Below are 15,276 nucleotides of genomic sequence, written 5' to 3' on the forward strand. Positions count from 1 at the left end.
ATTTTTCAATATTTGCCGAATGGCGAATGGAATATTGCGATATGTTTAGCACACGGCTGCTGCGACACGGGTTTCGATCAAGTCGCTTCTTTACTTTCGAATAACTTTTTTCTGGAAAATTCTCAACAAAATACTTTTGTACACTTCTAAACAATATAATGAGCTGTCACTGGAAGAATTTTAACAGGTGTCGGAGGAGAGGCTTAGAAATGACAGTAGTCTGAAGTTGGTTCTTCATCTCACCCTCTATATTTTAAAATCTGAATGAGTAGACAAAAAACATCCTTTTTATACCCTCAGTCATATGGCTAGAGAGGGTATATATCATTTGATACGACAAAAACGTGTCTTATTGAAATAACGGTTTTTGACTTTAGGTCTCTTTGGACCAAATCCGTTTCAGAACATTTGGAGTAGATCTAACGATGTCCGTCCGTCTGTCTGGCTGGTGCGTACGATAACTCTAGAAGGGAGTATCCGATTTGATCAAAACTTGGTACATCATAATTTTATTGTCAAACTTAGATGGAGTTCGGAGGTGGGCAATATCGGTCGACTTCTTCTGATACCTCTCCCACAAAAAAACTTCTTTTCTGCATAGAAAGGATAGTCCGTTTTTGCTCCAACTTTGTAAATTCTTATATTTACATCAGTGCTAGGTCAGGTACGAAAATGGCCAATATCGGTCCACTCCATTAGATACCTTCCCCACAAAGGGTCAACATTTTGAATAATTATAACTCTTTTAAAATGTGATGTAAGAGTCTTCAAATTACATACATCACAATATTTTCATTAGCCCAATGTCTGGTATGAGAATGGAATATATCGGTTCATTCCTTCGGGTATCTCCCCCACGAGTCTCTGGTAGGGATTAATGTTTCACATGAGGCAGCTACAAAAATTTCAGATATCCGATCCAATACAAAATTTTCTATTGATTCTCCCATTGTTACCTCTAAAAGTATTTGATGGTATGTAGCGTGGTCTTTGTTTATCCACTTGTCTCTAATGCCCCAATTAGTGTTGTCCTCATTGCGCCGCAGATGCTTAAGCAGCATATTCGTTGAACTTTCTTTAGTATTTTGATATTACATTTTTTTAGCCATAGCTGTCCACCAGACTACCGAAGCGTATGTTAGAATAGGTCTAATTACGCTTTTGAATAGCCAGTGTGTCATATTTGGATTGAAACCCTATTTGAAGCCTATAGCCTTTTTACACGCTGCCCAAATATTTACATTTTGTTTTCAGTTTTGAGAGGAACACATTTTATTGTTGTTGTTGCCGTGCCGAAATCATCGAGAGGAATACATTTGCTTATAGAAATATATGATTGATATTAATTCAAAAACGCTTTTATTTTGAGAATATTTTTTCCAAACAAAAAAGTTAGACAAGGTGCTACACTTTTACATGCTATTATCAAGTTTTAAGTTTGGGTACGTGTGTTTTTTTGTTATAAAACAAATGTATGTAGTATATATCGCTCTGCCCCAGGTATATAACAATGATCTTGTTGTTATTGTGTTTTTTATTCAAGCTATAAAATTGCGTGTGTTTAGTTAATATGTCATTTGTTGAAAGCCATTGCAGGTGTCAAGCCAGTGTTTAATGTTTGGCGCCATTTTCATGGTGTGTTATGACAAATTTTCGCAGTTAGAAAAAGAAAAAGTTACTTTTTTTACTCTCCTCTCCCATGAACTGTTTTTGTTGTATGAATGTTTCTTTGTGTGAATATTGTTACTCTCACATAAAAGGAAATGGAGTCAATTGGATAACATGGAGAAGAATGAGTATGCCTTACTCTCTTCACTTCCTCTTTTATAACGAAACTTTCTGTGTGTGATCCATGTATTATAAAATTCGTGAAGTTGGCAACACCAGTCGCCCACAGTGGCCTTCCACCTTATGATTGTGTGCAAAGTATTTTTAATTAAGAAAAATTTTATTTAATTATTTTGTTTTTTTTTTTTTTGTAGTTGTTTATATACATACATGCTTTAGGAGATAAATCGACCTTAAATATAGTAGTGGCTAAAGTTTTCTTCCATTTTGTTACAAGAGAAACGGTGTTGTATGTGTTTTCTTTTTGTGGTTGTAATATTACAAAGAGATCAACTTAGGTTTTTTTTATTAATAATTGTTTCCAGTTGTTTTTTTTTTTTTTTTGAGTTGTTATAATAAACTTACATTACTAAAGACATTGTTTTAATTTTCAGTGTACATTTAGTTTAAAAATACTAGATAGGTTAAGAAAATCGGAGTTTTATTTGTTGTGTGTGTAGTTTGCATATGGTCCAGGTGTAAAGCCAAATCTCATAGAAAGGGATTTAAAGGCCATTCTCATTCATTCATTGTCCATTCACAGAAAGAGAGTGGGGATAAGGTGGAGGAGGGTTGGATGCATTGATTGGCCTGTTCGTGAGAGTAATTTAACGTCTCTTGCCGAAACGCAAGAAAACGTGATCGACATCGGTACGCTTGCCCAGGTTGTTGGTGTAATCTTCAGAGTTGGTGACCAAAGCTAGGAGGGGGAAGAAAAAGAAGATATTAGTTTTTTCTTTTGAGATTTCACAGAGATTTAATGTTGAGTAACTTACTGGCAGCCTCATTGTTGATGTAGGTTTTCAGAGCGGTGGTCAATTGATCGGAATTTTCCAAGGCCATGCACACTTTACGAATGTGTGGTGGCATACCCTCAATGATACCGGGCTGGCACAAGGGAGCCACTGTCGAGGCATAGCAGCTCACCAAAACGCTGGAGAAGACAAGGCTGCAGACAATGATGGCAACAATTTGGTTCGACATTTTGCTGCAATGAGAAAGATAAAGAGAGGAAACGGGTTAGTACATAGATAAAAATGGGAGGCTTTTTAGCTATTATTTGATTGGCAACACTGGTTAAAGCAGTTCATACATGTTTTGTTTCACTGCCAAACATCTATATTTTGGTCTGTAATTTAACCATTAATCGTCTTACAAACGAACAAAGAGTGCGAATCATTGACTTTTATTATCAAAATTCGTGCTTTGCTAAGAAAGTTCATCGCAATCTTCTTTCATTTTATGGACGAAGTTCATTTTTGGTTCAATTGGTACGTGAATACGTAGAATTGTCGATTTTCGATTTCGACCAATGCATTCAGGGAAGGTCATAGTTTGGTGCGGTTTATGAGTTGCTGACATTTTTGGATCGTACGTCTTTAAAGATCCCTCTAACCGTAAGGTAGCTATAATTGGTTAGCTCTAGAGCAAGAGCTTTACTCGTATTGCATGGTTTAGATAAGACAGTTCCATATGCCACACAGCACACTTAACAATTGACCTATTGAGATGTGAGTTCGGTGAACATTCTATTTCAGTTTCGGAACCGTTTTGTTAGCGGCCTAGATCGTGTGAAATTCTATTCCCACGGAAAGCATTTTTCTCGAGCGATACTACGTCAAATCTTGAATAATTGAGGAGGAATATATTTGTAAAGATGGCAACGCGAACGGGTACTTTTCGTACCTAGTGTATCCTATTTGTTGTACAAATTAGAAAAGCTTTAACTTTTTATAAAAATTAGGCAGCTTAGACCAGCTAATTTTCAATGTTAGGATTTGAAAATATGTGTCGATCGTTGATAAGTCTGCGGCGCAACATAGAAGTTTGAAAATGCGATCTTTAATGGCTAATTTTCAGCAATATTTCTTCTTAATAACCATGGTACAATAAGGAGGTAGAACAGCATCGTAATGCTATTTAAATACACCCCTAAGGCTATGCCCGCTTTCTGTCACAATTATTCAAAATTAGATGCAACAAGTTTTCATTTATTTAATTTTTCCTTTCTTTCAAAAATATGATCAAACTGTGCAATGTACGCATCTTTCAATCATTGATTTTGAAAATATTTTGTTTTTATTTTTCAAAGCAACAAATACATACACAAAATTGGCAGAAATCGGGCACACTTAGAACAAAAATTGTAATCAGCTGGTAGCTCTATATTTGATGTGTTGACTATTTTTAATACGAAATTATTGTTCCAATTGGACTGACTACTTGATATTCTCTTGGATCAATATTGAGTGCCTAGAAAAGACATCCGTGCGGAATTCTAACATTTTTCCCGAGAGATCATTCTTCCTGTCATAAATCATTAAGGAGAAATCATTTGAGAAGATGGCAACGCGAATGGGCCTTTTTCGTATCTAGTATATCCTATTTGTTGTGCAAAATTTATTAGTAAAGGTTTTGGATGTTGATGAGTCTGCGAAACAACATAGAAGTTTGAAACCACTATTCTGAATTGCCAATCTCTTCAATGTTTTTGGTCGATTTTGCAAAAAATATAAAATAATCGAGAAGAAATCATCTGCGAAGATGGCAGCGTGAATTGGTCTCTTTCGTACCTAGTGTATCCTATTTGTTGTGCATGTTTGAAGTTCATTGATTTGTACATAAATTAAGCGATTTAAGTAAAAAAGATATTTTATTTGGATTCGAATGTATGAAAACACGATCCCGAAAGGTCAATTTCTGTTTGTTGTTTTATTTTTTAAATTTATTATTGGAACAAAATGCAAAAATATTAAATTGCCTTTGAAGACCAAACATTTACACAAATATTGAATACAATTTAATGTGAAAATTTTAAAGCACAACTTCTCTCAATCCCTATTGTTTTTCATCATAAATTTGACCTTTAAATAGAATTTATAATTTATCTCCGTTTCATCATCAGCACAACTTTCAGCTTTGTCCAGCGCGAAAGGATTCAATTGCATTGGGGTATTACATTGCAATGCTGTTGGCATGCAAATTGCTTTATGGCAACATTCAATCCGTTCAGGTTAGACAATAAAATGTATCAACTATTTTTTATTCTTCTTTTTTTCCTCCACTGTTCCCAAAAGGGAATTGAAACAAATGAAAACTAAGCGTAAAATACGTGCGGATACATTGGCGGAGGTCAAAGTGAAATGGAAACGCAATTTGCAGGTCAAAGATGTGGTAGGGAATGATTGGAAAATATCACATTTTTAAATCAGTAAGAAATACTTATTCTTAGAGAGAAGGAAGAGCATTTTTGGAATAATTAATGGTGTTGAAAAAAAATAATTTTAATTTTGGTATAGAGAAATATGTTTCCCTTATTCTCGATACGTCCCTGGGGGGATTATGTTTTTCCATTACAATGTTGTTCATTAAAGTAAGCTCTAAGAAACATGGGAAATAAATTGCATATCACAATGAATGGGTGTCTGTGTTATAAAAAATATGGATTGGATAAATTTTAAAATTAAAAGTTAAAGAAAAATATTAATTTTTTAAATCTTTGAACAAAATTATTGAATGTGGTGGCGTATGATAGATATCGTCATTATACGTCACCCTGAAATCTAAACATACATACACATATAGGGCGTATGATGATGTACAGCACGTATACGCCTATACTTCTTATGAAAGTATAGGCTGAGTTAAAAAATCTGCAACAAAGTCAAACGCCAAAATGTTTACAATTTTTTTTAAATGTTATGGAATGTAAGCAAAAAATGTCGGAAATAGCATTACATTTTGGAATAAATTTAGATTTGTTCGAATTGATCACCTTTGGCACGAATCATGGCCTTCAAAAGGGCCGTGAAACCGTAAAACGCTGCCCGAATGTTGCTCTGCGCTTTTGAGTGCAGTTGAGGCGTTGGGGAAATCTAGCAATAAACAATAAGTATTTTAACAATTCGTTGTTCTTGTGCGCTGACGCATACGATAATGTGTGATATAGTAAAGCACATATATCGATACGCTCAGCAGATGCACAAGACCACTTGAATGAAACGTCAAGCAGCCCTGCAATATTCTCCATTCGATATTAGAATAGATAAGAATAATTGTGTGGCTGCGATTAGGTTAAGTTAGATTAGTTTTTGTAGCACTTAAGAAACATATTTTTGAAATAAAATCAGAATTGAATCAACAGCCAAACCATTTGGTTGGTTTTCTTTTCTCACCGAAAACAGAATAGAGTTGACAATCGAAGAGGGAGATTGGACTCTATTCTTGCTTACAATTGGTCCTTCGAGCCGGATACAAAGAATTGAATCTACATCCAAGCGAAGCGGTTGTATTCTTTTCTCATTACCGAATAAAGAATAGAGTTGACAATCGAAAAGGGAGATTGGACTCTATTCTCGCTTACAGGCCCATTCCGGGCGAAGCGCTTGCTTGAGGTGATCGACACATTGGTATTTTTAGTGCCAACCTTGCGTTTGAGTCTATTTCCTGTTCTTTTTGTTGCGGTGTAATTTCTTGCACTTTTTGGAATTTCAATGGCTTTACCCCGAGTTCATTTTTTAATATTTACCGAATGGAATATTGCGATATGTTCAGCTCATGAGCCATTTTTCGGTCGCTTCTTTACTTTTCGAACAATTTCTGCTGATGTTGCTGTTTTCTTCCGGCCACTTCCTTGACATCGGGCTACGCTACCAGTATCACGGTAACGAGCGATGATACGAGACACAATTTAAAAATCACACTATCACGCTTGAATTCCATCACGAATAACCTTTTTTCTGGAAAATTCTCACCTAAATGCTTTTGTACGCTTGTAAATAATTTAATGAGCTGTCACTGGAATAATTTTAACCACTGTCGGATGAGTGGCTTAGAAATGACAGCAGTCTGAAATTGGTTGCAGTTTTTTCATCTCACTCTGTATATGACCTAATTTCTGAGATATCGCCAATTGTATTTAAAAAAATTGCGGGTTTAGAAATTGTTTAAATATTCATTTATAGAGGCCGTTAAATGCTCTTCGAATGATTTTGGAAAAGCAGAAGCTTATGCTACAATTGACATGTCTTAGGGTCCCCAAATATCTACTGAAATCCAGAGATATACCACAACATATTAAGCGATTCAAATATTAAAATCTTTAACCTTCATTTTTGGATCAATTCTACTTTTTTACTCGTCACATTTTTAGGTATTTAATTGATATATTAATAAATAATTAATATTAATATATAGTCCATGAGCCATACAAAAAATATGAGCAGCCTTATATTCTCAAATGTCTTTCCCTTCCACATACCTCAGGCCATTTAATTCATACCTGTGTCGAATGTGTTTCTAAGGCTAAAGAATATTTTTTTCCTATTTCATTCTTACAATATGTTCCTAATGAAGATATCTTTATTTACTAAATGCAGATTAACACATAAGACACACTTAAGTTTCCCTCCTCTTCCCCTCGCCAAAAATAATTCATTTTTCCATTCATGCAATAACTCACAATCAGTCATGGAATGTCTGCTGCCGCGCTGCACATTGTCACACTTTATTTTCTTTTTTGTTTTTCAAAGCAGGTGAGCAAGATTATGGCCCGGAGATAGAGAGTGAGAGAGAGAGGAGAGCATTAAATGCTATTGCCCGTAAGGGGTCTAAAGTGTTGATGCTGCATTGCAACATATTGTCAACATTCAATCTCTATTATGTTGTGAATGTACGAATATTAGAAAGGCAAAGCAAATGATGATGACGATGTCGTTGACGATGAGGACTTAAAGGATATTAGCATTGATTGACGGAAAGTAACAAGCCGAAGAGACAGAGTACGTCCATAACGGTGTCAGTGTGTGACAGATTTGTTGTCAGTGGAGCAAAATAAAATGTGTGTGTGTCTCTCTTTGTCTCTGAGGGTGTGTTTGTGTGTGCGTGACAATGTCCATCAACTTGATAAGACCACATTATGCTCTGTTCTCATCCTCCATCAGGCCATCAACATCTAATCACAATCAATCCACAAGGCAACTAAACGCATCATCCGACCTGTTGATGATATTAAATTCCGTTGTTGTTTAGCAACAGGTTATGCGCGTGTGATAGAGAGGTGTGAGAATTAGCAAATGAAAACATATTGAATGCATTAATACCAATTTAAACTTTGCCAACGGAAATTTAAACAAATCACCTTCCGTTTTTTTTTTGGAACTCAATGTTGATTCAAAATTTTGAATATCATGTCTAGCTTCAGTGGAGGGGCAAACAAATTTTGGTATTTGGTTTTCTAATGACCATCTCTCTATGTACATCCACTTTAATGTCATTAGAGGTTGTTTTGTCATGCATCCACGTCATTGGGTATTTCGATTCGAGAGGTGGGTAAATGTGACAACAGGTGTTTGTTTGCTTGTCGGAATGTTAGAATGCAGCTCCCTTCAATATCCAAAACGTGCTGTGGTTAATGCATGGAAGCTTAATTTCATGAATGGTGTCGGACTTACAGACGGGCAGGCAGTCAGGCGGACAATAGCTTTATGTTTTGGAAAATGTCAAATGTTATGAAGACTAATTTCTGGAATTATTTGGACTGTGCCAAACACAATTTTCTAATTTTTAATTGGGTGATTAATTTTCTTTTTTTATTTTCTTTAAATTCTGGTATAAATTTTTTAAAGGTTAAAATTTTAAAATTTGGGTAAATTTTCAATAAAAACATTCATGAATATCCGCACGGAATTCTATTCCCATGAAAAGTATTTTTTCCAGGAATAATTACTCAAATAATGAAAAAAAATGCGGTAAGATGGCAACGCGAATGTGTTTTTTGTACCTAGTGTACCCTATTTTTGTGGAAATTGGTATAAATTTGGAATGTTTTTCTTTTTTTATAAAAACCGAGCAAACAATTAATATTCAAAATTAGGATTCAAATATATGTGTTGAATGTTTATAATTCTGTGGAGCAACATATAATTTTAAATTACAATCCTGAGTGACCTATTTCGCCAATGTTGGTCGCTTTCTTAAATAAATTATTGCCGGAATGTTAGGGACTGCAGTGTATTTCCTAAGCTTATGAGTGTTGCACCTTTCTCAGTTTTCACAACGTGCTGTGGTTAATGCATGGAGGCTTAATTTAGGCATTCAGGCGTACAATATGCTTTATGTTTTGGAAAATGTTATAAATACTAATATCTGGAATTACTTGGATTATGTCAAACTCGATTTTCTAATTTCTAATTGGATGCATAATTGTTCTTTTTTTATTTTCTTTAAATTCTGGTATCAATTTTTTTAAAAAGGTCAATCCTTTAATAAAAACATTCATGAATATCCGCACGGAATCCTATTCCCATGAAAAGTATTTTTTTTTTTTCGAGAAATAATTCCTCAAATAATGAAAAGATGAAGAGAAATACTTTGGTAAGATGGCAACGCGAATGTGTCTTTTTCGTATCTTGAGTACCCTATTTTTTGTACAAATTTGAAGTTCTTTTGTTGTTTTTATAAATTAAGCAACCAACTAATATTCAAAATTAGGATTTGATTATATGTCTTGGATGTTGATAAGTTTGTGAAGGAACAAGGTAGTTTAAAGTGCAATACTGAATGTCCAATTTTACCAAACTTTCTTGGTAGATTTTTTTAAGTAAATTATTAGACTAAAACGCACAAATAATTCAAAAACACTGTACAGGTGGCGCGAAAGTAATCCTCCTATCAGAAAATGCTAGAAATTTTCTTGGCCGCTTTTATAAATGAATTATTAAGATAGAATGCGAAAGTATTTTAAAAACACTATATATGTTAATAACTAATTGAATATAGGGTATAAATTATTGGTTTCCAAAATTAAGAATCCCTCTAACCTCTGTATTTAAAATTTCCTCACGAAATTATTATTTATGATTGGACTGATTATTTAAGTATGTACTAAGGACTTTCGCTGTTAATATTCCATGAAATGAAAAATTTGGAATTAATGTCCTCTGGTCTATTTTAAGCTTTTTATTTAGAGCCTTTTCATATATAGAGCCAAATATAATACGTATTCAAAAGAAATTCGAAATATGGAAACTCAAAATGTATTATTATGTCGGAATCTTGAATTTAAGACCTTTTTTTAAATTTGAAAGAAGATTGGGTTTTGATCAATGGAATATCAAGATGGTCGAAGTTCTCTCTATACTTTAATTTTTTTCACAATATTTTTCTTTTTTTTCATTGGGAGCTACTTCCTCATTTTTGAAACTTTTAATACTTTCTTATAACTTATTACTCTTTTGTCGAAATCTAAAATTTTTATTTTGAAATAAGACTGGGTGTTCATGAATGAAAGGGAGATCTAGGTACTGAGTGCTCTATATTCGCCTCTTTATCCTTTAAATTAATTTTTTTACAATAACATTTTCATTTTTCAGAACTTTTTTTATTGATTGATGTTGTCAATCCTAATTTTTCCCAAAATTTCGTAAAAATGTTCACTTTTTCTCTATTCACGTTGAACTTTTTTTATTTTTTTTTTTAAACTTGGTAGCACTTTTTCTCTTAGTTTCATTGTTAATAATTAATACTTACATTAGTTGTTGTTGTTTTTTGTTTTTAAATTTGAAAATTTCAAAAATCGTTGTTTTTAATTTCCGTGGAAATTTGTTCGCTTTTGGATCCGTTTGATGTACACTGGTAAGTGTTTGAAACTGTTGTGATGCTGTTCGACAGGATTCCTTCCGCTTTTATTCATTTACGAATCCTTGGAAATCCTTAGAAATGCAACATTCCCATTGGCTGGCAGGACATCGTAAAAACATCGTTTCTAATTCAAACGACAAGAAACGATGCCTTCTGCCGTACTGAGAGAGTAACAGCTAGAGAGAAGGTGGGTGGGAGGAGTGAGAGAGTGTGGTTGAATAGTCAAGACAAACAAACACTTGTTGCTGTTGCTTTTGGTTTTGGGCAAAGAGAAGAGAAGAGAAAAAGAAGGCGTTGACTTAATGCCACCCAATCACCAAGGATGACAACAGTAACAACGATAAAAATTTGAAGAGTTCTGTAGTTGTGAAGTGAGAAATGTGTGTGTGTGTATGAGTGTGTGGGAGTATTGTACAGCCATGTGATGACGTCGTAACAATGTGAAATATTTACTTGGGGTATTAGTTTCAATGAGTTTTACGTGTGAAACACGTGTATTCTCCTGGGCAGTGAACACGGATGGAGAGGGTGGATGGGTGGTGAAGATGAACTTTCTCCTGATGAGCTCCTCACATAATATAACATCTCATCTTGCCCCTGCAAACATTAATAGCATTTCAATTTCATTTTTTGTCTTTACTTCATTGTTTCACCAATTGTTTGTTTAAACTATTAAACATTTAACTATTGAAGGGGATGAGGTGTAAACCTTGTATGACAGACCACCAACTATCTTTTTCAGTGATAGGAAAAAAAGAAGAGAAAAAAATAATAAAAAATGACAATTGAATAGTTGTAAACTTGTTATTATTAATAAAGTTTTGTTAAATTTTATATCCTCGTTTGTTTTTATTCTTGTTTTTTTTATTGTTGTTAACAACCATATGCAGCTGTTTTACGTTTAGTTTATACCTTTTAATGTATGGTTTATGCAGGCTATTATGTGGTTGGCCGCATCTTTCCCTAATTGAATTTATGATCTCCATGCCATGTTTGTTGTTAATGTTCATCTCAGGGCTAATCCAATTTGTTGACATAATGCAATTGTTGTAATGGATGTCTAATCACAAGATGGACACAATGTTTCTCATATCTATATGTAGGTATATTAAATCAAATAACTTTAAGGACTACCCCAAATCTATGATAATACATACATAAAAGGTTATTTTTATACTATCTTCCATGACAGGAAATTGCTAATACAGGTCCACATCTTCGTATAGCCCCCATATAACGGCACCTCCAAGTATTCGAAATTTGAAGGATTTTATCTTTTTTTAACAGAATCATCATTAATTTGGTATTTGGAGCTCGTAAAAGGCATCACCTTCTCCGACTAATAATTAGCTATATAGGCGCAAGTTTCCGTAAAGCTCCCATTTACCTGTACCTCCAGATATTCAGTATTTTGACCCTTTTAGCCACATTTGTCACCAAAGTTATTTCAAATTCGGAGTTTGAAGTTTCCAATAGGTGCCAACTTCTTTGGTAGATAATTTCAACGTTTTTGTACCCTACACCACTCTGTGGTCAGGGTATTATGCCTTTGTGCATTTGTTTGTAACATAGAGAAGGAAGCGAGTTAAAGCCATAGTTCCTTTTGACGATCTGCATAGAATCCAATTCTGAGTTGATTTATGCATATCCATCCGTATGTCGGTCCATCCATGCATTTTTGCAAACAAAGTACAGGTCGTATTTATTGGCCGATCGAGGTGACATTTTGCACAAATTGTTTGTTTGGACCAAGGATGAATCATATTGAAATTGGAGATAATCGGCCAAAATTTACATATAGCTCCCATATATATCTTCTTCCGATTTGCTTTTTATTGTGCACCAAACGTGTAATATTAGGCCAAATTGAATGAAACATACAACCATATAGAGCGTGGAAACAAGTGTGGCAAATTTGGTAGAAATTGATTCGGATATAGCTATAACTCCCACATATATTCTTCATCCGATTTGTAAATTTCTCCTCCACAACCGTAATGTGCAATCCATAACAACGATACTCTGAGGAATATATCAAATACATCTCAGAAATACTTTTTCCCAATTTTATCGAGATCGGTTTAGATTTGGATATAGCTCCCATATATATCTTTATTAGTTTTAAAATTTATTGTGCGCCAAATGCTTAATATAAATCCGAATTGAATGGATTTTAGCACATACTAATTAGCTTAGCCTGGAAGAAAGTGTATGTAATTTGAAATCGGTTTATATATAGCTATAGGCCCCACATATATGTTTCATCCGATTTTGTATTTAACTCCCTCACACCCGTAAAATACTCTTCACACCGCCGATATTTATTAAAAGCGTTTAGTTGTTATATGTAACTCTACTAGGGTATCATAAAGTCGGATCAGTCTGACTTTGGCCTTTCTTTACCGTTTTTTTTTTTAATTTGCATGTTTTTTTCCAAATGGTGGAGATTATTAAAAGTTCGGACCCGCCAAACATGGCCTCATGGCTAGGTATATTAATTTCAAATTATAAGGCATTCCTTTATGATATGTCAAGAAATATGCCATGCCTGTACCAACATCTTTAGTTGTGGGTCGTGTATCAGATCCTGTCCCCCATTGGAGGAGGCATTGCGAAAGTTATCCAACTTACTGAGAAACTATATACATGCGAACACTGCAATAGTTTAGACGTGAAACCATTATTTTTAAACGGAAAAGTAAAAATATCCCAGCAACAAAGTCACAAAAGCCCAATTAATAGTCGTCATTAATTTTGAGTTTTATGGCGGAGGTTCCGAAGCAGTTGACCAATATTGACCAATTCGTATCTGACCTAAGGCTGATAAAAATATAACATCGTGCCAGATTTGGACTATATTGACTACTTCCTGTATGTGCAAAATGTTAAGGAAATCGAACATTTATATCCAATATTATGCGAAATTTTAAATTTCGATAAATGATATAATCATATCAGATTTCTGGTTAAGTTATGACAAATAAAAGTATTGAAAATTGTGACACTTTGTGGGTGAGGTATTAGAAGGGGCTGACAGATATATATATTAACTTCACAACAGATATTGCGTTAGCAAAAATATTTGTATGTGTGATATTGGAAGAGAATGGGATGCCTATTTCGCTTTCTTTGAGCGTTTCGTTTTTCAAAATCTCGAACCCTATGTGGAACAGATAGCAAAAAAAATGGTCCGATCTTTATCATCTTTATAACAGATTTTGTGTTGTTGGAAATATTGAGATGTACCAAGTCTGGAATGGAATCGGATTTTAATTTAGCGTTTTATGAGCTTCTTGGATATTCAAAATTTTGACCCTTTGTGGGGGAGTTACCAGGAAGAGTGGACCGATATATCCCATCTTTACAGCCGATCTTGTGTTAGTATAAATAATGTGTGAAATGTTAATGGTACCGGATGCTTATTTCAGATTTTATTATCGTTTTCAATCTTTATGGGGGAGGTACAAGAAGGAATGGCCTGATCTCGACTATGTTTATAACAGATCTTGTGTTGATAGAAATATTGAGCTATTCCAAGTCTAAATGGAATCGGATGTTAATTTCGCGTCTTATGAGCTTCATGATATTCAAAATTTGGACCCTTTGTGGGGGAGGTGCCAGAAGGAGTGGACCGATATATTCTGTCTTACTACCAGATCTTGGGTTCATAAAACTAGTAGGATATTGAAGAGAACTGAATGCTTATTGCGGATTTTATGATGGTTTTGGTCATTCAAAATTTTGACCATTTGTGGTGGAGGTACCAGAAGTAGTTGATCTATATACTTCATCTTCACACCAGACATTGGGTTTATAAAAATATTGTGATGTGTGTAATTTGAAGACAATCGGACTCTTACATCACATTTTATAAGAATTATAATTATTTAATATTTTGACCATTGGTGGGGAGGTACTTTATGGAGTAATCCGATATTGTCCATTTTCGCACAAAGTTGGAGCAAAATCGGATTATCCTTTCTCTTTCTGTGCAGTAAATGATTTTCTTTGAAAATGTTGGCATTTTGTGAGCTTTAAGTAAGCTAAAGCCCATAGAGCTCCCAAAATTTTTCAATTTACGCTATCTTTGAAAAAATGGCGCCCAACGTGGCACCGAAATGGCGACTGCAACCAAAGATACATTTTTATTACCCAAGTTTTCATGGTATTGAAAAACGGTCAGGCTTTATTGTTGTTTTTATAAAAACAACGTTTGTTTATTAGTGGAGAACGATGGTAATGTTTACCAGGGGGTAAGGCAGGGAATACCTAGGTTTCGGAAAGCGCCACCAATCCTCATCAGTTCCCTTGTTTTTTGTCTGGGATATTCTCCCCAGAAGTTTTTTTAAAAATAACTTCTATGACAAAAATATTTTTACCCAAGTGACGAGATCGTAAGCTCAATAGAAGAGGAACCAAAGAATTAGATAAAACTAAAATTCTTTTGGAAAGTCTTCTAAATCTTACAACCGCACTATTGAGCTTACGATCTCGTCACTTGGGTAATAAATGTTTTTTGTCATAGAAGTTATTTTTAAAATAACTTCTGGGGAGAATATCCCAGACAAAAAACAAAGGAACTGATGAGGATCGGTGGCTCTTTCCGAAACCTAGGTATTCCCTGCCTTACCCCTGGTAAACATTACCGTAATTCTCCACTAATAAACAAACGTTGTTTTTATAAAAACAACAATAAAGGGATAAAGCCTGACCATTTTGCAACAACAAAATACTACGGCATCCCGAACAAACAAGCCACACTGTGGTATTGAAAAACATTAACAATAAAAATCTTGGTTGGTTGCAAGG

The 15,276-nt window shown here is 34.4% G+C and overlaps 1 protein-coding gene across 1 annotated transcript; it reads right to left on the minus strand.

Moving 5' to 3' along the window:
- Positions 1-1,333: 1,333 nt before the first annotated feature.
- Positions 1,334-10,494, minus strand: LOC101898934 (dromyosuppressin). Its single transcript, XM_005178035.4, has 3 exons — positions 10,357-10,494; positions 2,604-2,815; positions 1,334-2,527 (listed from the first exon to the last, which is right to left on the minus strand). Exons 2-3 carry the CDS (start codon positions 2,809-2,811, stop codon positions 2,436-2,438), a joined length of 300 nt encoding a protein of 99 aa, XP_005178092.1. The 5' UTR covers positions 2,812-2,815; positions 10,357-10,494; the 3' UTR covers positions 1,334-2,435.
- Positions 10,495-15,276: the final 4,782 nt, after the last annotated feature.

Source organism: Musca domestica, unplaced genomic scaffold, assembly GCF_030504385.1.
Source record: "Musca domestica strain aabys unplaced genomic scaffold, Musca_domestica.polishedcontigs.V.1.1 55, whole genome shotgun sequence".
NCBI classification, from domain to species: domain Eukaryota; kingdom Metazoa; phylum Arthropoda; class Insecta; order Diptera; family Muscidae; genus Musca; species Musca domestica.